We start from the raw sequence: 16,282 nt of genomic DNA, 5'->3' as shown, positions 1-16,282 counted from the left end.
GAAATGTGCTGGCCCATTCAATCGCGTCCTGCACGACTGCTCGTCTTCTTGATGGATGTGAGCGTCAGCTAGGGGCTCTTTGATACAGGGGTGCCCCTATGTCTCGCTTTAAGCAAGACAGAGAGATGCGCCCGCATTGGGACGAGCCCCAGACGGGCCGGCCCAGCCGCGCAGGAGCCACAGCCTTTTTTCTGTTTTCTGTTCTCATTTTTGTTATTTTGTACTTTTCTTTGTACTTTAAAAAATTCTTCGTATATATAAAAATGTTGAACAAGTATTTAAAAATGTTGAACAAGAATTTAAAAAATGTTGAACAAGAATTTGAAAAATGTTGAAATAGGTATGAAACATTGTTGAAAGAGTATATGAAAAATGTTTAACAAGTATTTGAAAATGTTGAACAAGAACTTGAAAAAATTTGAAATATATTTGAAAATGTTGAATCTTTCCCTAATAATAAAGGACGGATTGACTCCGTGGGTTCACCGTCACAATACGCTTCTTTCCGTGAATTTACGCTTTTCAGGTTGAATTTAAAACATATACGCGAGGTGGTACTAAAATATGATTCTGATTGTATGTGCGCACTGAAAGTTTCGCTAAAATTCCTTAAAACAATCTTTCTGACTCGCCCGGGCCTCAGCCCATCGATGGACCTCGTTGTGGCAGACGGCCCGGCTGAAACGGTGGCCCACAACCGATGCAGTCCGGCAGGGACGCAAAAATAATGTGCTTTCGTCAGGGATCGAACTCCCAACGTGAGGTCAACTGCCGAAGGGAGCACACAACTGAGCTAGCATCCCCCCTTTTGTTTTTACTAGTGGACCCGTTGCGCCAAATGGCGCAGAGACCCGTTGATTCCATGTTAGCGATGAAAAGAAATTCATAGTTTAGTTGTTCACTTATGGGCAAGCACATATGACCCGTCCTGCGCGACTGCTCGTCTTCGTGATGGACGCGAGCGTCAGCTAGGGGCTCTTTGATACAGGGGCGCCCCTATGTCTCGCTTTAAGCGAGACAGAGAGATGCGCCCGCATTGGGACGAGCCCCAGACGGGCCGGCCCAGCCGTGCAGGAGCCACAGCCTTTTTTCTGTTTTCTGTTCTGATTTTTGTTATTTTGTACTTTTCTTCGTACTTTAAAAAATTCTTCATATATATAAAAATGTTGAACGATATATGAAAAATGTTGAACAAGAATTTAAAAAATGTTGAACAAGTATTTGAAAAATGTTGAAATAGGTGTGAAACATTGTCAAACGAGTATATGAAAAATGTTTAACAAGTATTTGAAAATATTGAACAAGAATTTGAAAAAATGTGAACAAGTATTTGAAAATGTTGAATAACTATTAAAAATGTCGAACAGGTATTTGAAAAAGGTTGAAATAGGTGTTAAAAAATGTTGAACTAGTATATAAAAATTGTTGAACAAGTATTTGAAAATATTGAATAAGTATTAAAAATGTTGAACAAGTATTTGAATAAATGTTAAATAACTATTAAAAATGTTGAACAAATATTTGAAAAATGTTGAAATAGTGTTGGGACAATTTTGAACGTGTATAAAGAAATGTTGATCACTGGTTACAAAAAATGTTTTGACGTGTAAGAAAATGTAGAGTGAAAACGAAAACAAACATAAGAAAACACAAAAGAAAAAGAAAAAATGAAGAAGAGAGGTTGTATTGTTAAGGCTGGTCATAATGGAAGTATCATAGGTAGTATCATGCATGCTAACTAGACAATTTTGCTGAGGTGGTATAGAATTATAAATGAAGAAATAGAGGAATGAGTATCATATCATGATACTCTATCATAATTAATGCTATGGTACTATGTGTCATGTATGGCAATAAATAAGGTAATCTATGATACTAATATATGATAATATGCATTACGAAGTTGGTATCATACACTAGTATAACGCCCATGCGTTGCTACGGGCTATAATCTGCAAGGTTGAAGCTCATTTCTTTCTCATACGTCCGGGCATTTTCGGACATCAAACGATCACCGAACGGGCTCCTCAAAATTCAACCGGCTGGACAACCCAGGCTTCCCCAAATACATACCATATATGGAGGAGAACTATGGTTGTTCGGACTATCCGCCAAGTTATCTCCAACACGCGGCCTCATCACAAAAAACCCACCACCCCTTGTCCTGTCGGACCATCCCCTTCCCTCTCGATTTCCGTCGTAGCAGTGCTGGGGACCTCTCCTTTAAAACCAGATGACACCCAACCTCACCTTCGCCATGGCGTCCTCTCTCCTTTATATTGTACCTCCCACAGACGCCAAGCGCCCCGCTCCCCCCCCCCCCTGTTCGTGTTGATCCACAACCGCCATCAAGGGAGAGGAGGTGTGCGCTGCCTAACACCCCCCGAGCCAAGAAGGCAGATCTAACATCTTCTGAGCCAGGCCACAAAAATGTAATGTCGTTATTGGGCATGCAACTGATATACCAATGTATCCATTATTAATTCTTGAAGCAACCAACCAGTGCATTTACCCTTCTATCTTAACTAAAAAAACAACTGGATGAAAAAAATGAACCGCACGTGGATGCAATTTACTGCAAAGCCATCTCTAATGAAATGCAATTTGATAAATTTTCCGAAGTAGGAAAATTATTTCGCTCAGACAGCGGTAACTGAACAAACCAACCCCAAGCCCCATTCACATCTGCTACATAATATAAGTGGGAGGCCTATATGTGTCCACATATTTTTTGTATGAAACAAGTGAACATCCCACGTAATCTCATGTCAATGATAGACTCAGCTAAACTGTTGTGCCGAAACAAAATACTTTGCTGAACACTTCAAGTAACCTACTACTGATGTATCGTAGTTCTTACTAAGCAATTGGATATAACTTTAAAAGATTAATCTCAGTTTTACAATTTATTGCTGCATCTAAAAATCAGTTCATCTCAATGCACACATGAAATACAGTCCACAGTTTGCTGCCTAGTTCTTTGATGTTTATATCCGATCACACTATCATACACAGATCCACCGGGAGCTATAAGAAGGCAATTAGCAAGATAGCGAATGGACCAAAAGAAAAATTATTCACATATTCAAACAATAGAAAACCAGGAACTGTGATTGGATTGATGATATTGATACAGTCAGGCAAAGTCAATTATGATGTCATCTCTTCATAGCAAGAAAAATCAAGATTTCACCCTGTCATTTTAGGGACATTTATGTTAAGAATTTTAAGCTTGCTTCTTCAGGTCAACAGAGGACAAGCTAATAACAAAGAGAGTACAATGCCAGCTGCTGCTTTTTCGTGATCATCATGCGAAATTAGATCATCGTACTACTAGGAAAAACCCTATAAGTAGACAGGTAATAGCAGCGCAGGGTTAATGGGCTGCGCTACCACTACTTTTAGCAGCGATGACGTGTAACCCGCGCTACAGGTAGAGTGTAGTAGTAGCGCGGGCAGGTTCAACCAACGCTGCTGCTAAGTGGGCCCCAAGGCATCTCACATGTCAGACAATAGTAGCAGCGTTGGGTATAACACAAGTATGCATATAGTTAAGGCATCAAGGGAAATATGTTGGATGTTGAGTCCAACAGAACTCATCGCGGTGTACTAATCGGTAGTTAAAATTTAGCTAGAGATATTTAGTGTAGCAGATAAGTGGAAGTCAAGCTACATCACAAAAATAATGACAAAGATCAAAACCATGGTTATTCCTGGCAATTGATCATCCTATACAGGAAGGTCAAGTGCATATACCATCAGTAAATAATCTAGGTATACAGGTACAGAAGAGCCACAGGGTTGATTGGAGCTTCAGTTTAACATCAACCAGAGTCGCAAAATTGCATCAATAACAGGATCTGACACTTGCATTGTGGTGCTTTTTTCACTCTATATCCTAGAACTGCTAGGAAATGGAAATAAAATGAGGGGGGAGCAAGAAAAACTGTCAGGAATTAAACTCACTTGTATGTCCAAATCATAAATCTTGGTATTGAATCTTCCCCTGCATACAAATCAAATGAAGTTAGATAAGCAAACTGCTGCTATTTCATGTGAATAACATGAGGCGAATTAATCAGCAAGCAGTTTAATCCTGAGAGTGGACCCAGTATTGCAGTCTCATATGCTCAGCAGATTGGTAAAACTTTACAATGCATTAGAAAAGTACAGTTGTAATTTACCTGACAGGGAAAGAGGTCAAGAAAATGCAGGGTCTAACTGAACCATCAGGTCTCACTGGCTGGTTATCCGCAACCTTTACAAATCCAAAAAATATATATTTTGAAATATGATGCCCAAGAGCAACCTAATGAGTTTACTTCTCCTCGATGCTAGGTTAGAAGTAGGACGAAATTAAGTTTGTTAATGATCAATTGTACTTTCTAAAATTTATTACTTTCGCACTAATGAGGTTATTTCTTATTTGAATATTGAATCAAGTTGTTTTTTAGCATTAGTATTTGATATTTTTCTAAATATTATAAAGAAAATTTGAATTCATATAATAAAGTGAAGGTATGCCTTAGTTATATTATTTTCTTTTTTTTTAACAATTGGGCCTTTTTTAATTTTCATCCCACCCGGAATTTCTGGAAAAGGCCTTGCTTAGGACATTCTAATTGATTTACACATTTGAGTCCCTGATGCATGCGGTTGTGAGCAGCACAGTCATAATACAGCGTAAATTCTATTAATTGTATAGATCAACATTAGGATTGTTATCTAACTGTATGATTGAACTTCTTTCAATTACCAGTGTATCTTGCTAATCATTCCAACAAAAGTGCTAAACATACGGACAAATACGGGATTTTACAGTTATGCTTAAGTATGCTTTGAGACACATAATTCTTACAATAAAGATAAGTAAGATTTCCATTTTATCCATCATAATCTCCAGCAGCAAACTTGTCCTCAGGATAGAACGCAGCAAACACCTGCCTCCCCTCAAACCACATCCCATGCAACATCGTCTTGGAATATGCTGCGCTGTCGATATCGGCGTATGCCAGAAACACCTACAATTAATGCAACAAAAAGTTGATTAATTCCCCTCTATCTGATATCTCATCTCATCCGACAAAAGAAAAAAACCAGGAGGACACATGTACGCACGCACCTTGCCAACACCGGTGACCGGAGCGCCGCTGGGGTCCGGCCATGGGACGACGGTCCTCCTGAGTTTACCGCCGGATCTCTGTCCTTCTGCCGTCATCCTCCGGCAAAACTTTCGGTAGTACTCGTCGTCTTCTAGCTGGTCTGGAGAGAACATTTGGCTCAAGCATAGCACCCTTGTCGTTCCATCTTCGTACACGGGCCTCCGCTTGATCAGCCAGAGTCAGAAACTGATTTCAGTTAACAATTTATAGCCCAGCGTGAAGGCACAAATTAAAAGGAGAGCAAATGAGTCAGTACTAGTTACCCGAAAACCTCCGAGAGGAACTGGCCTGTAGTAAAAAAGCCATGAACATGGAGGACCCTGCACACAGAATGTCATTAATTATTTATCAGTTTTGCGGGGTGAAACAAACAAATAACCTAAATAAATAGGGAAGCAAGCCATATGTACCTGCGGTGTCATGTTGTATGGTGACTGGTAGATGACTGGAATCAGCTGGTCCATACAAATTAGGTAGAGCGAATATATTAGCATGCTATATAAAATAAGGTGATTATATTAGGAGTTTGACAACTTATTAATCGAGCGGATGCAGAGAGATATGTTTTTTTTCCTTCTCCCGTGGCGAAGTCCCTGGGAGTGGAAGTGGAAACCTAACTAATCGACTGAGATCATATAGTACGCGGGATCGGCAGGAGGCGCGAACCTCCTGGGAGTCGACGTCGGCCGGCGGGGAGAGGTCGCCGTGGTTGGCCATGCGACGCGGCGGCGATTCCGTGCGTACGGTGCGGTGCTGCTCCGTCCTGATCGCCGTGGAATTTGGTGGCCTTGGGTCGGGGTGGGTGTGGAGACAGGGAATTTGGGCTGGCGGTATATATATGGGCCGCAGCCTGTAGGGGCCGTGCCGGTCCGACTTCAGATCGTGGTCAGGTCTCCTTGGCTGTTTCGAATATTTCTCGGTCTCTTTCTAAAAAAAATTCTCTCTTGAAAACAAAGTGGTGAATCCCTTTTTTTTCGCGAAAAATCCCCCTTTTTTCTAGAGAACCACACTCCTATATCTTTGATTGTTCTGTTTTTCCGTTGATGATTTATAATTTGTAGTGACTTTTTATTGTTTTCAAGGATAGCAAAATCCTCTCATGCCAATCAATTTTTGTAAGGATTGATTTCTCTCCTTAATGCAAAGGCGCCAGAGCTTTTAAGAAATAATAATAGGATGAGGGTGATCCTCTTTGGCAGATGGAAATCTGTCCAGGTGTCAACACTTTTTAATGTGACACTAACGATGACGATTAAACTTTGACAAGATTTGCCAAAATCAAGCCAAATCTTGTCACTCTTTGGTTATGATTCATAATTTTTTGGCTGGTGTGTCAGTCATAGATTATGTGATTGGCTCGTGTAATCATTTTTATGACTAGTTGTGGTATTATTTTTTCACTTTACTTTTAGGTCATGTGTGGACTATCTTGAACATTTGGCACCTACTAAATATAAATAAAAATGTGTTAGTCATAGGTTTGCACTTACTCACAATAGGTCATGTGGAGACTATCTTGAACCCAATTGGTTGTTTGGCTGGTGTGTCAGTCATAGGTCACGTGACTCCTTCACCTCTGAGTCCTACACCAAAACCTACCCAGTCGACAACAAGGGCTCCCGTGCTTGTATTTTCTTTTGTCGCCTTCGGGTGATCAGTTTGGCAGATCTTTTGCCACCTTTCAAAAGAATAAATCTGCTTTCAAGGTTTGTTAAAACTTCCAACGGATAAAATTTGTTGGCTTCTTGTATGCGAACTCACTCTGCATTTTAAAACCGAACCAAAAAAATGTACCAAAAACAAACCGAACTGAACCAATTTTAGGGTTTTTATGGCTTCTGGTTTCAGTATGGTATTAACTTTTCATGACATTTTGAATTTTAGTTTCATGATATATACCAAAAGCTAAACGGTTGACCGAAGTAAAATATATATTTATACTTCTTGAGGCGAACAACCATGCAGGTAGTCACTTTTTTTGTATGGGAGCCAGATTCCCTGCTAAGTACGTACACTTTTCTTGTAACATAGTCAATATTTTCACGTCCATAACCATCAAGGCATGAATCCATGCATGCATAGATACTTATATATAGTTTTATATTGTTGTATAAAAAGAGTATGTGGTTTGAGTCATAAATTTGTAAATTATTATTATATCATTTTTAAATTCGCATTGTCTTTAATTATTGTGGTATGTATCGAAATCATACCGAGATAAGTTGGTATATACTGAAATCAAACCGTATCTTAATTTCATATTGTATTCGTTGAAGTGTTAATAGCGTATAAACCGAATACACGGAGTTAATGCAAATTTCAGAATAAACTATGAATTTGAATGTGCTTCCAAGACAAAATTGATACATGCTAGCCGTTGTATTTATGAAAAAAATAAATTCAAATGGACCAACCCGGCTCAAAATCCCACGGCCTTGGGGTAAAACAACTTTTTTTAAAGAACAGGGTTCCCCCCCCCCCCCCCCCCGCCCCAACTTTATTAAGCCAAGGAAAAAACCACGCGTCCAATAGTTTATAGTTCCCGACGCATCCAAAATAGCTGCAACAGACTACAGGCTTACAAATTTATCATACCAAATACGGACACATAACATAAGGAGAAGCTCAAACTACAGATGAACAATCAGGCACACAAAACCGAGAGGCACTCCCAATGCAGATCGCCAGTTACATCTAGGCGATCCTAAGCAACTCCCCTCGCCAATGATTGAGCAGCCTTAAACACTAGAGAAGAAGAGCACCCTACGCGTCCGAGCATAGAATCTTCCATTGCTTTACCAGAGAGCCCACCAAGTCCAGGATACAACACATGCCTCGCCATTTTCGCCATGGAAAGCAACCATAAGCCTCATAAGGTGGCAGACGTAACCAAATTAACAGCTTCATTTTTTTGTTTCTTCGCCATAGTGGTTTCAAAGATTCAAATGAGTCAGACGCAGACATGCAGAAACAGTTAGCCACAACAGACCAGATTTCCTTAGCAACAATACATTCAAAAAACATATGTTGAATAGTCTCTACATCACTGCAAAAAACACAAGAAACATTTTCTACATGCCTTCTGTAAGGGCATATTTATCCCTAAGATGTTTTGGTGATTGATGACAATGCTTTTGCGGACTAATCGTGTGCATTGAGTGTTTTGAGAGATTCATCCTTTTGGCACGAGACGATTCCCTCCCCTCGGAGCTTGAAGCGAAGATGGTGTAGTCCTTTCGAATTAGTTTGGTGGACTAGTTTCATAGGGATCATCGTACTATCAAGAGGGGGTCCTCTTTGGAAAGGCTGGGGCGGAATCATCACGTACACTTCCTTTGCCCCCCCCTCCAAGCCTTTCCGCTTCTATGATGGGCTCGTTCCTCTCTTCAGTGTGCCCTCTCTGGTCCCAGCGGTAGTACCGCGGGCCGGAGCGGTAGTACCGCTTGGGTGCTATAAGCGGTAGTACCGCGCCAGAGCGGTAGTACCGCTGGTAGCCCCCAGCCGTAGTACCGCTGCGGTCTCGTGCTAGTACCGCCTCGATTCGAGGGGTCTTTTTTCGTGTCGGGTTTTACGGTACTAGCCACGGCAGTGGGGGCCGTAGTACCACTCGTATGCGGTAGTACCGCCCTGCCACCACGGTAGTACCGCTCTGGGACCAGCGGCAGTACCGCGAGGGGGAGCGGTAGTACCGCTTATAGGAGCAAGCGGTAGTACCGCTGGCCAAGCGGTAGTACCGCTCTCTGCGGGGCTGAAGTGGGGGTAACGGTTGGATTGTTCCCCCCACTATATAAGGGGGTCTTCTTCCCCAAAGTTGACTCACCTCTTCCCCCAAAAGCTCCATTGTTGCTCCAACCTCCATTTTCGCCCGATCTCTCTCCCTAGCCAATCAAACTTGTTGATTTGCTCGGGATTGGTTCAGAAGGCCACGATCTACACTTCCACCAAGAGAAATTTGATTCCCCCACTTATCCCTAGCGGATCTTGTTACTCTTGGGTGTTTGAGCACCCTAGACGGTTGAGGTCACCGCGGAGTCATAGTCCATTGTGGTGAAGCTTTGTGGTGTCGTTGGGAGCCTCCAATTAAGTTGTGGAGATTGCCCCAACCTTGTTTGTAAAGGTCCGGTCGCCGCCTTCAAGGGCACCAATAGTGGAATCACGGCATCTCGCATTGTGTGAGGGCGTGAGGAGAATACGGTGGCCCTTGTGGCTTCTTGGGGAGCATTGTGCCTCCACACCGCTCCAACGGAGACGTACTTCCCCTCAAAAGGAAGGAACTTCGGTAACACATCCTCGTCTTCACCGGCTCCACTCTTGGTTATCTCGTCCCTTTACTTTCGCAAGTTTACTCGTGTTATATCTCTTATTTGCTTGCGTGCTTGTTGTCATTGCATCATATAGGTTGCTCACTTAGTTGCATATCTAGACAACCTATTTTGATGCAAACTTTAATTTGGTAAAGAAAAGCTAAAAATTGTTAGTTGCCTATTCAACCCCCCCTCTAGTCAACTATATCGATCCTTTCACCTTCTTTTAGATAAGTTGGCCAAATCTAGGCTTGAGTAGGTTGGAGAAGGCAACTAGACTCTTTGGATTGATGTTTGGTAGGTTTATTTTTTAATTTGGCATCCCCGGTAGTGCCGGATCTGACCACGGCAGTAGGGATCCTCCATGCCCCGTCTCGGGCAGTACTACCGCCCATATGGCGCGGTACTACCGCTGGGCGGGCACGGTACTACCGCTTGTGCGGTACTGCCGCTGTGCAGGCACGGTACTACCGCCGGATGCCCAGTTCCATCGTTTCCTACCACATGTTGATCCATATTTGTTGTGTTTATTTGGTTTTGATTGCTCCTTCTGGTTGTTTCTTGTGTCCGTGTGTTTGGTTCCAGGTGATGAACATCCTGAGCAGCAAGTCCGCCGTGTCAACCCCGGGCGTTCAACGTCAAAGTGGTACCGCTCATCTGAGACTGCAGGTGGTTCTTCCAGTGCTCCACCGCCGCCAGTGGGTGCTTCCTCAAGTGCTAATCCTCCTCTCAAGAAGAAGACTGCCAACCGGCCGAAGCCAAGTGGCAAGAAGGTGACTGAGATGTCTAGCAAGGAATTCTGGGAAAGGCGTCGCCGCAACCCATATGAGGAAGACCAAGAAACCAACCTTGTCAATCGCCTGTTCTGGAACCGGTTTCAGTATGCCACCTACTTTGATGTGATCAAGGCTAAGAAGAACCTCTTTGTCAATGTTCATTCCATCAACACGGATGCTATGGAGAAGGACCCTGAGTACTTTGGTGATGCCCTTCAGATGTGCTCTCAGTTGAACATTCTCAGGATCATGTAGTTCAACAAGGACTTTGATGCAGATTTGCTGGCACAGTTCTTTGCCATTGTCCACCTAGGAACTGATGAAGACAGGACTCTGACTTGGATGACTAATGGAAAGTTGCTAGCTGTCAAGTGGCAGGCCTTCATGGGGTTGATTGAGGTGGAAGATCAAGGGCTCGAGACTCCAGTCGGTTTTCGTCCTCACCAAAATGTTACCTCCACTCACAAGCAAGCCCTCTGGCCCTACTGTACTCGAAAGGTCAACCCTAAGACCAGGAAGGAAACCTATGAGTTGTCTGCCTATCTGGACATCCTTCATCGTATCTTCCGCGAGACTCTCTTCCCTCGTATCGGGAATCTGGACATGGTACACTCTTATCTCGTGGACATGCTTCTCTTCTGCCAGCGTGAGAAGGAAGCAAACACTGGCGAGTCCCTGGACATCTCTCATGTCATGTGGTCTGAACTTCTTGCTGCTGTTTCTGAGCGCAAGTGCCCGATTTATGGTCCGTTCATTATGTTACTCATTGAGAAGGCCTGGAGACGTACCTATCCTGAGGAGCCGCTGGAAACTGGAGAGTTGGTCTCTCATGAGATCAAGCGTCTGCGGAAGAAGGATAATTGGGGCATTCCTAGATCTGGAGTTCCATCTTCTGCTACTGCCATGGAGACCGAGGGCGAGGCTGATGCTGATGATGACGATGAGGATTATGTGCCTTCTGGGACAGAGCCTTCTGTGGCAGAGCCCTCTTGGGCAAAGAAGCTCAAACACAAGATGAAGAAGCTGTTCTGCATGGAGTCTCACGGTCAGTACATGACTCATGTGGCTGAGAAGAAGGCAAGGGGACGTCACAAGGAGCTTATGCGTCAGTTGGGTGCGACAGTCACCAGCGGCTCTGAGGGTTAGATCACTAAGGAGGAGGAGTGGATCCAGCAGCACTGTCCGTGGACCGATTCAGATGCCGAGCAGTTTCCGGCCGAGGACGGCGGTGCAGATGATCACGCAGCGTCCTGATGTTCGAGATCCTCACCTTGCTCTCACCTGGAGCCGTAGGTTTGCTCTTTGCCCCTTTTGGTGTCTCGATGCCAAAGGGGGAGAGAGTTTAGGGATTTGCATCGGGATTTGCGTCGTTGTGTTGCGAGTGTGTCGTCTTTGACTTTGTGCTTTCGTTGTGTTTGCTACCTTGTGCTCTGTTTGGTTTTGTGTTCAGTGAGACCTTGGTCTCTAGTCATATGGTGTGAGACATATGCTACCCTATCCTTATCATATCTTTATCTTTGTCTCTAGTCATTTGGTACCTCATGAGTTGCATGCTTTATTATGTTATATATCCTGCTATCTTGTATCTCGCTTAGGTTGTTGGTCTCTAAAATACAGGGGGAGTGTTGATCCTAGTATGTGTGCCGTGCAGTCCAAAACACTTATCTTGATGGCACACATCTAGGGGGGGGGCGTCTATATTTTAGAGACTTGGGGTTTGCTTATGTCCTTTGTCTTTTCCCAGTTGTGCAAATCCCGTATTGTCATCAATCCACCAAAAAGGGGGAGATTCTAAGGGCATATTTATCCCTAAGATGTTTTGGTGATTGATGACAATGCTTTTGCGGAATAATCGTGTGCATTGAGCGTTTTCAGAGATTCATCCTTTTGGCACGAGACGATTCCCTCCCCTCGGAGCTTAAAGCGAAGACGGTGTAGTCCTTTCGAATTAGTTTGGTGGACTAGTTTCATAGGGATCATCGTACTATCAAGAGGGGGTCCGCTTTGGAAAGGCTAGGGCGGAATCATCACGTACACTTCCTTTGCCCCCCCTCCAAGCCTTTCCGCGTCTATGATGGGCTCGTTCCTCTCTTCAGTGTGCCCTCTCTGGTCCCAGTGGTAGTACCGCGGGCCGGAGCGGTAGTACCGCTTGGGTGCTATAAGCGGTAGTACCGCGCCAGAGCGGTAGTACCACTCTGGAGCGGTAGTACCGCTGGTAGCCCCCAGTCGTAGTACCGCTGCGGTCTCATGCTAGTACCGCCTCGATTCGAGGGGTCTTTTTCGTGTCGGGTTTTACGGTACTAGCCACGGCAGTGGGGGCCGTAGTACCACTCGTATGCGACCAGCCCCCAGCCGTAGTACCGCTGCGGTCTCATGCTAGTACCGCCTCGATTCGAGGGGTCTTTTTCGTGTCGGGTTTTACGGTACTAGCCACGGCAGTGGGGGCCGTAGTACCACTCGTATGCGGTAGTACCGCCCTGCCACCGCGGTAGTACCGCTCTGGGCCCAACGGCAGTACCGCGAGGGGGAGCGGTAGTACCGCTTATAGGGGCAAGCGGTAGTACCGCTCTCTGCGAGGCTGAAGTGGGGGTAACGGTTGGATTGTTCCCCCCACTATATAAGGGGGTCTTCTTCCCCAAAGTTGACTCACCTCTTCCCCCAAAAGCTCCATTGTTGCTCGAAGCTCCATTTTCGCCCGATCTCTCTCCCTAGCCAATCAAACTTGTTGATTTGCTCGGGATTGGTTGAGAAGGCCACGATATACACTTCCACCAAGAGAAATTTGATTCCCCCACTTATCCCTACGGATCTTGTTACTCTTGGGTGTTTGAGCACCCTAGACGGTTGAGGTCACCGCGGAGCCATAGTCCATTGTGGTGAAGCTTTGTGGTGTCGTTGGGAGCCTCCAATTAAGTTGTGGAGATTGCCCCAACCTTGTTTGTAAAGGTCCGGTCGCCGCCTTCAAGGGCACCAATAGTGGAATCATGGCATCTCGCATTGTGTGAGGGCGTGAGGAGAATACGGTGGCCCTTGTGGCTTCTTGGGGAGCATTGTGCCTCCACACCGCTCCAACGGAGACGTACTTCCCCTCAAAAGGAAGGAACTTCGGTAACACATCCTCGTCTTCACCGGCTCCACTCTTGGTTATCTCGTCCCTTTACTTTCGCAAGTTTACTTGTGTTATATCTCTTATTTGCTTGCGTGCTTGTTGTCATTGCATCATATAGGTTGCTCACTTAGTTGCATATCTAGACAACCTATTTTGATGCAAACTTTAATATGGTAAAGAAAAGCTAAAAATTGTTAGTTGCCTATTCACCCCCTTCTAGTCAACTATATCGATCCTTTCAATTGGTATCAGAGCCTCGTCTCTTTTTAAGGACTTTACCGTCCGAAGAGTATGGTTGACGTCGTAGACGATGTGGAGGAGCACTCTGGTGTGAATCCGGTCTCTTCTACGGGAGATGGGGGAACCGCGGTCTCTCGTGAGGAATTAAATGTGGCGTTGAACACATTGAAAACCTCCATGACTACCGAGGTCGAAAGCATGTTTAATAAATACTTAGAAGGGCTTAAGCTTTCCACCGCACCGTTGAAAGTGGGTGATCCCGCCAACAAGGTGACGGATGCTACCTCCGACAAAGGGGAAGCTACTAGCGAGAAAGCTCCTTCTTCTAGTGGTAAAAGGGGCACCGGCATCTTTGCCCATGTGGAACCTCCACCTGTCTATGGTGGACCGCTCCCTTCCACTCATTTGAATCATGTCGTCCCGGCTCCTAAGATTGAGAAGAATGTAGATTTTGATTCTTGGGTCTATCGTTTTAAGCGTCATTTAAATCATGTGAACACTAACCTTTGGAGAATCATTGAAGAAGGTTTCTATCCGCATGACCGAAGTAACTCCACTCCTAGAGAAGTTGTGGATCATCAATTCAATGAGAATGCTCTCTTCATCATCCAAGAAGCAATCCCACCCGAAGATCTTCCTCATCTCCGGCCTTACACCGTGGCCAAAGATGCTTGGCTCCAAGTTGTTTCCCTCTATCGGGGAAGCGCAAGCATTCAACGCTCCAACTATGAAGTGGTGCAAGATGAAGCCGACGAGTTTGCAATGAAAGAAGATGAAGAACCGCGTGAGCTCTTTCGAAGAGTAACCAAACTCGCGGTCTCTCTCCGAGATCATGGAAGTAAGGACACGGATGACAATTGGATCAAGTGCAAATTCCTCAAGGCAATGATGCCCTACCACAAAGCCATGTCCTCCGTAATTTGTCAAAGGCCGGACTTCCACACCTTGTCATCAAGTGAAGTGTTGGATGAGTTTGTTGCTATGAGCATCTTGGACAAGACCGCCGACAATGCGGTTCTTCGCTCTCAAAGAGTAAGAAGCCCAACCTTGCTCTAAAGGCCAAGGTTAGTATGGAGGAAGAGGATGAAGAGGAAGAAGAGGAGGGCAACCTCGAAGATACGAAGTATGCCTATCATGCACACATGGCGCTTGCTTCAAGGCAATTTTGGAGCAAGAAGAACACAAGGCCAAACTTCAACAAGAAAAATTCAAGTGGCGCAAAGGGAAAGCAACGAGTGAGAACTTGCTTCAATTGTGGCAATGTGAGCCACTTTGTTGCAGAGTGCCCTTACGAGAAGAGGGAAGACAATGGTGGCAAGTTTATTAGAAAGGACAAGGCCAAGTCGTTCCCCAACAAGAGCAACTTCACCAAGAAGACTCCTCCCAAGGCATTAGTGGTACAAGAAGAGTACAACGAGGATGATGATGATGATGATGATGATGATGATGATGAGTCGGTTGCCATGGCCTCCGTTGCCATTGCGAAGACTCCAAGGATGTCTCTCTTCGACTCACCCAATGAGACCATCACCGCCAAGTGCCTCATGGCTAAAGCCACCAATAAGGTAACCTCCAACATAAAAACTACCATCATTAATCATCCTTCTTCGACGGATAGCACTGATGAACATGAGGGGACAAATGTGGAGGAAAATGAGTTTGAGACCTTTATGGGTAAACTCAAGGGTAAATCCAAGAAGCACTTCGTTGCTCTCTTGGAACAACTTGGTGAAGCCAATGACATGATCGAGGCTCACGAAGATACCATCTCTAAGATGGAGGGGCATAGTCGTGACTATGCCGATGAGATTTCGAATCTTTCCAATGCTCTTGACGAAGAGCGTGGTCTTCGTTTGGCTCTTGAGGAGTCATACAACGATGATCATGCTAAGTTAAAGAAAGATCTTGATCATGCTCTTGTTGTGTCTCGTGTGCTAAACTCCAAAAGGCAAAACTTGGGGTTGATCTTGCTAGACTTAAGGAGGAGTTTGACATTCTCGACAAGTCTCACAAAGTCTTGAAGGGCGTTCATGCTAGCCTCAAGGAGTCTCTGTTGGAAATATGCCCTAGAGGCAATAATAAATGGTTATTATTATATTTCCTTGTTCATGATAATTGTCTATTGTTCATGCTATAATTATGTTATCCGGAAATCGTAATACATGTGTCAATACATAGACCACAACATGTCCCTAGTGAGCCTCTAGTTGACTAGCTCGTTGATCAACGGATAGTCATGGTTTCCTGACTATGGACATTGGATGTCATTGATAACGGGATCACATCATTAGGAGAATGATGTGATGGACAAGACCCAATCATAAGCATAGCACAAAGATCGTGTAGTTCGTTTGCTAGAGCTTTTTCAATGTCAAGTATCATTTCCAAAGACCATGAGGTCGTGCAACTCCCGGATGCCGTAGGAGTGCTTTGGGTGTGCCAAACGTCACAACGTAACTGGGTGACTATAAAGGTGCACTACGGGTATCTCCGAAAGTGTCTGTTGGGTTGGCACGGATCGAGACTGGGATTTGTCACTCCGTATGACGGAGAGGTATCTCTGGGCCCACTCGGTAATGCATCATCATAATGAGCTCAATGTGACTAAGGAGTTAGCCACGGGATCATGCATTACGGTACGAGTAAAGTGACTTGCTGGTAACGAGATTGAACAAGGTATTGGGATGCCGA

The 16,282-nt window shown here is 44.6% G+C and overlaps 1 protein-coding gene across 1 annotated transcript; it reads right to left on the bottom strand.

Annotated features, from left to right (window-relative positions):
* Positions 1 to 4,813: 4,813 nt before the first annotated feature.
* On the bottom strand, positions 4,814 to 5,931 carry LOC120974426 (splicing factor U2af large subunit A-like). Its single transcript, XM_040400917.3, has 5 exons — positions 5,829 to 5,931; positions 5,573 to 5,617; positions 5,426 to 5,482; positions 5,123 to 5,326; positions 4,814 to 5,021 (listed from the first exon to the last, which is right to left on the bottom strand). The coding sequence occupies exons 1-5, from the start codon at positions 5,877 to 5,879 to the stop codon at positions 4,884 to 4,886; spliced, it is 495 nt and encodes a 164-aa protein (XP_040256851.1). The 5' UTR covers positions 5,880 to 5,931; the 3' UTR covers positions 4,814 to 4,883.
* Between the last annotated feature and the right edge of the window lie 10,351 nt (positions 5,932 to 16,282).

The sequence above is a fragment of the Aegilops tauschii genome, chromosome 2 (assembly GCF_002575655.3).
Source record: "Aegilops tauschii subsp. strangulata cultivar AL8/78 chromosome 2, Aet v6.0, whole genome shotgun sequence".
Taxonomy (NCBI): Eukaryota; Viridiplantae; Streptophyta; class Magnoliopsida; order Poales; family Poaceae; genus Aegilops; species Aegilops tauschii.
This window is presented reverse-complemented; position numbering and strand designations above follow the sequence as displayed.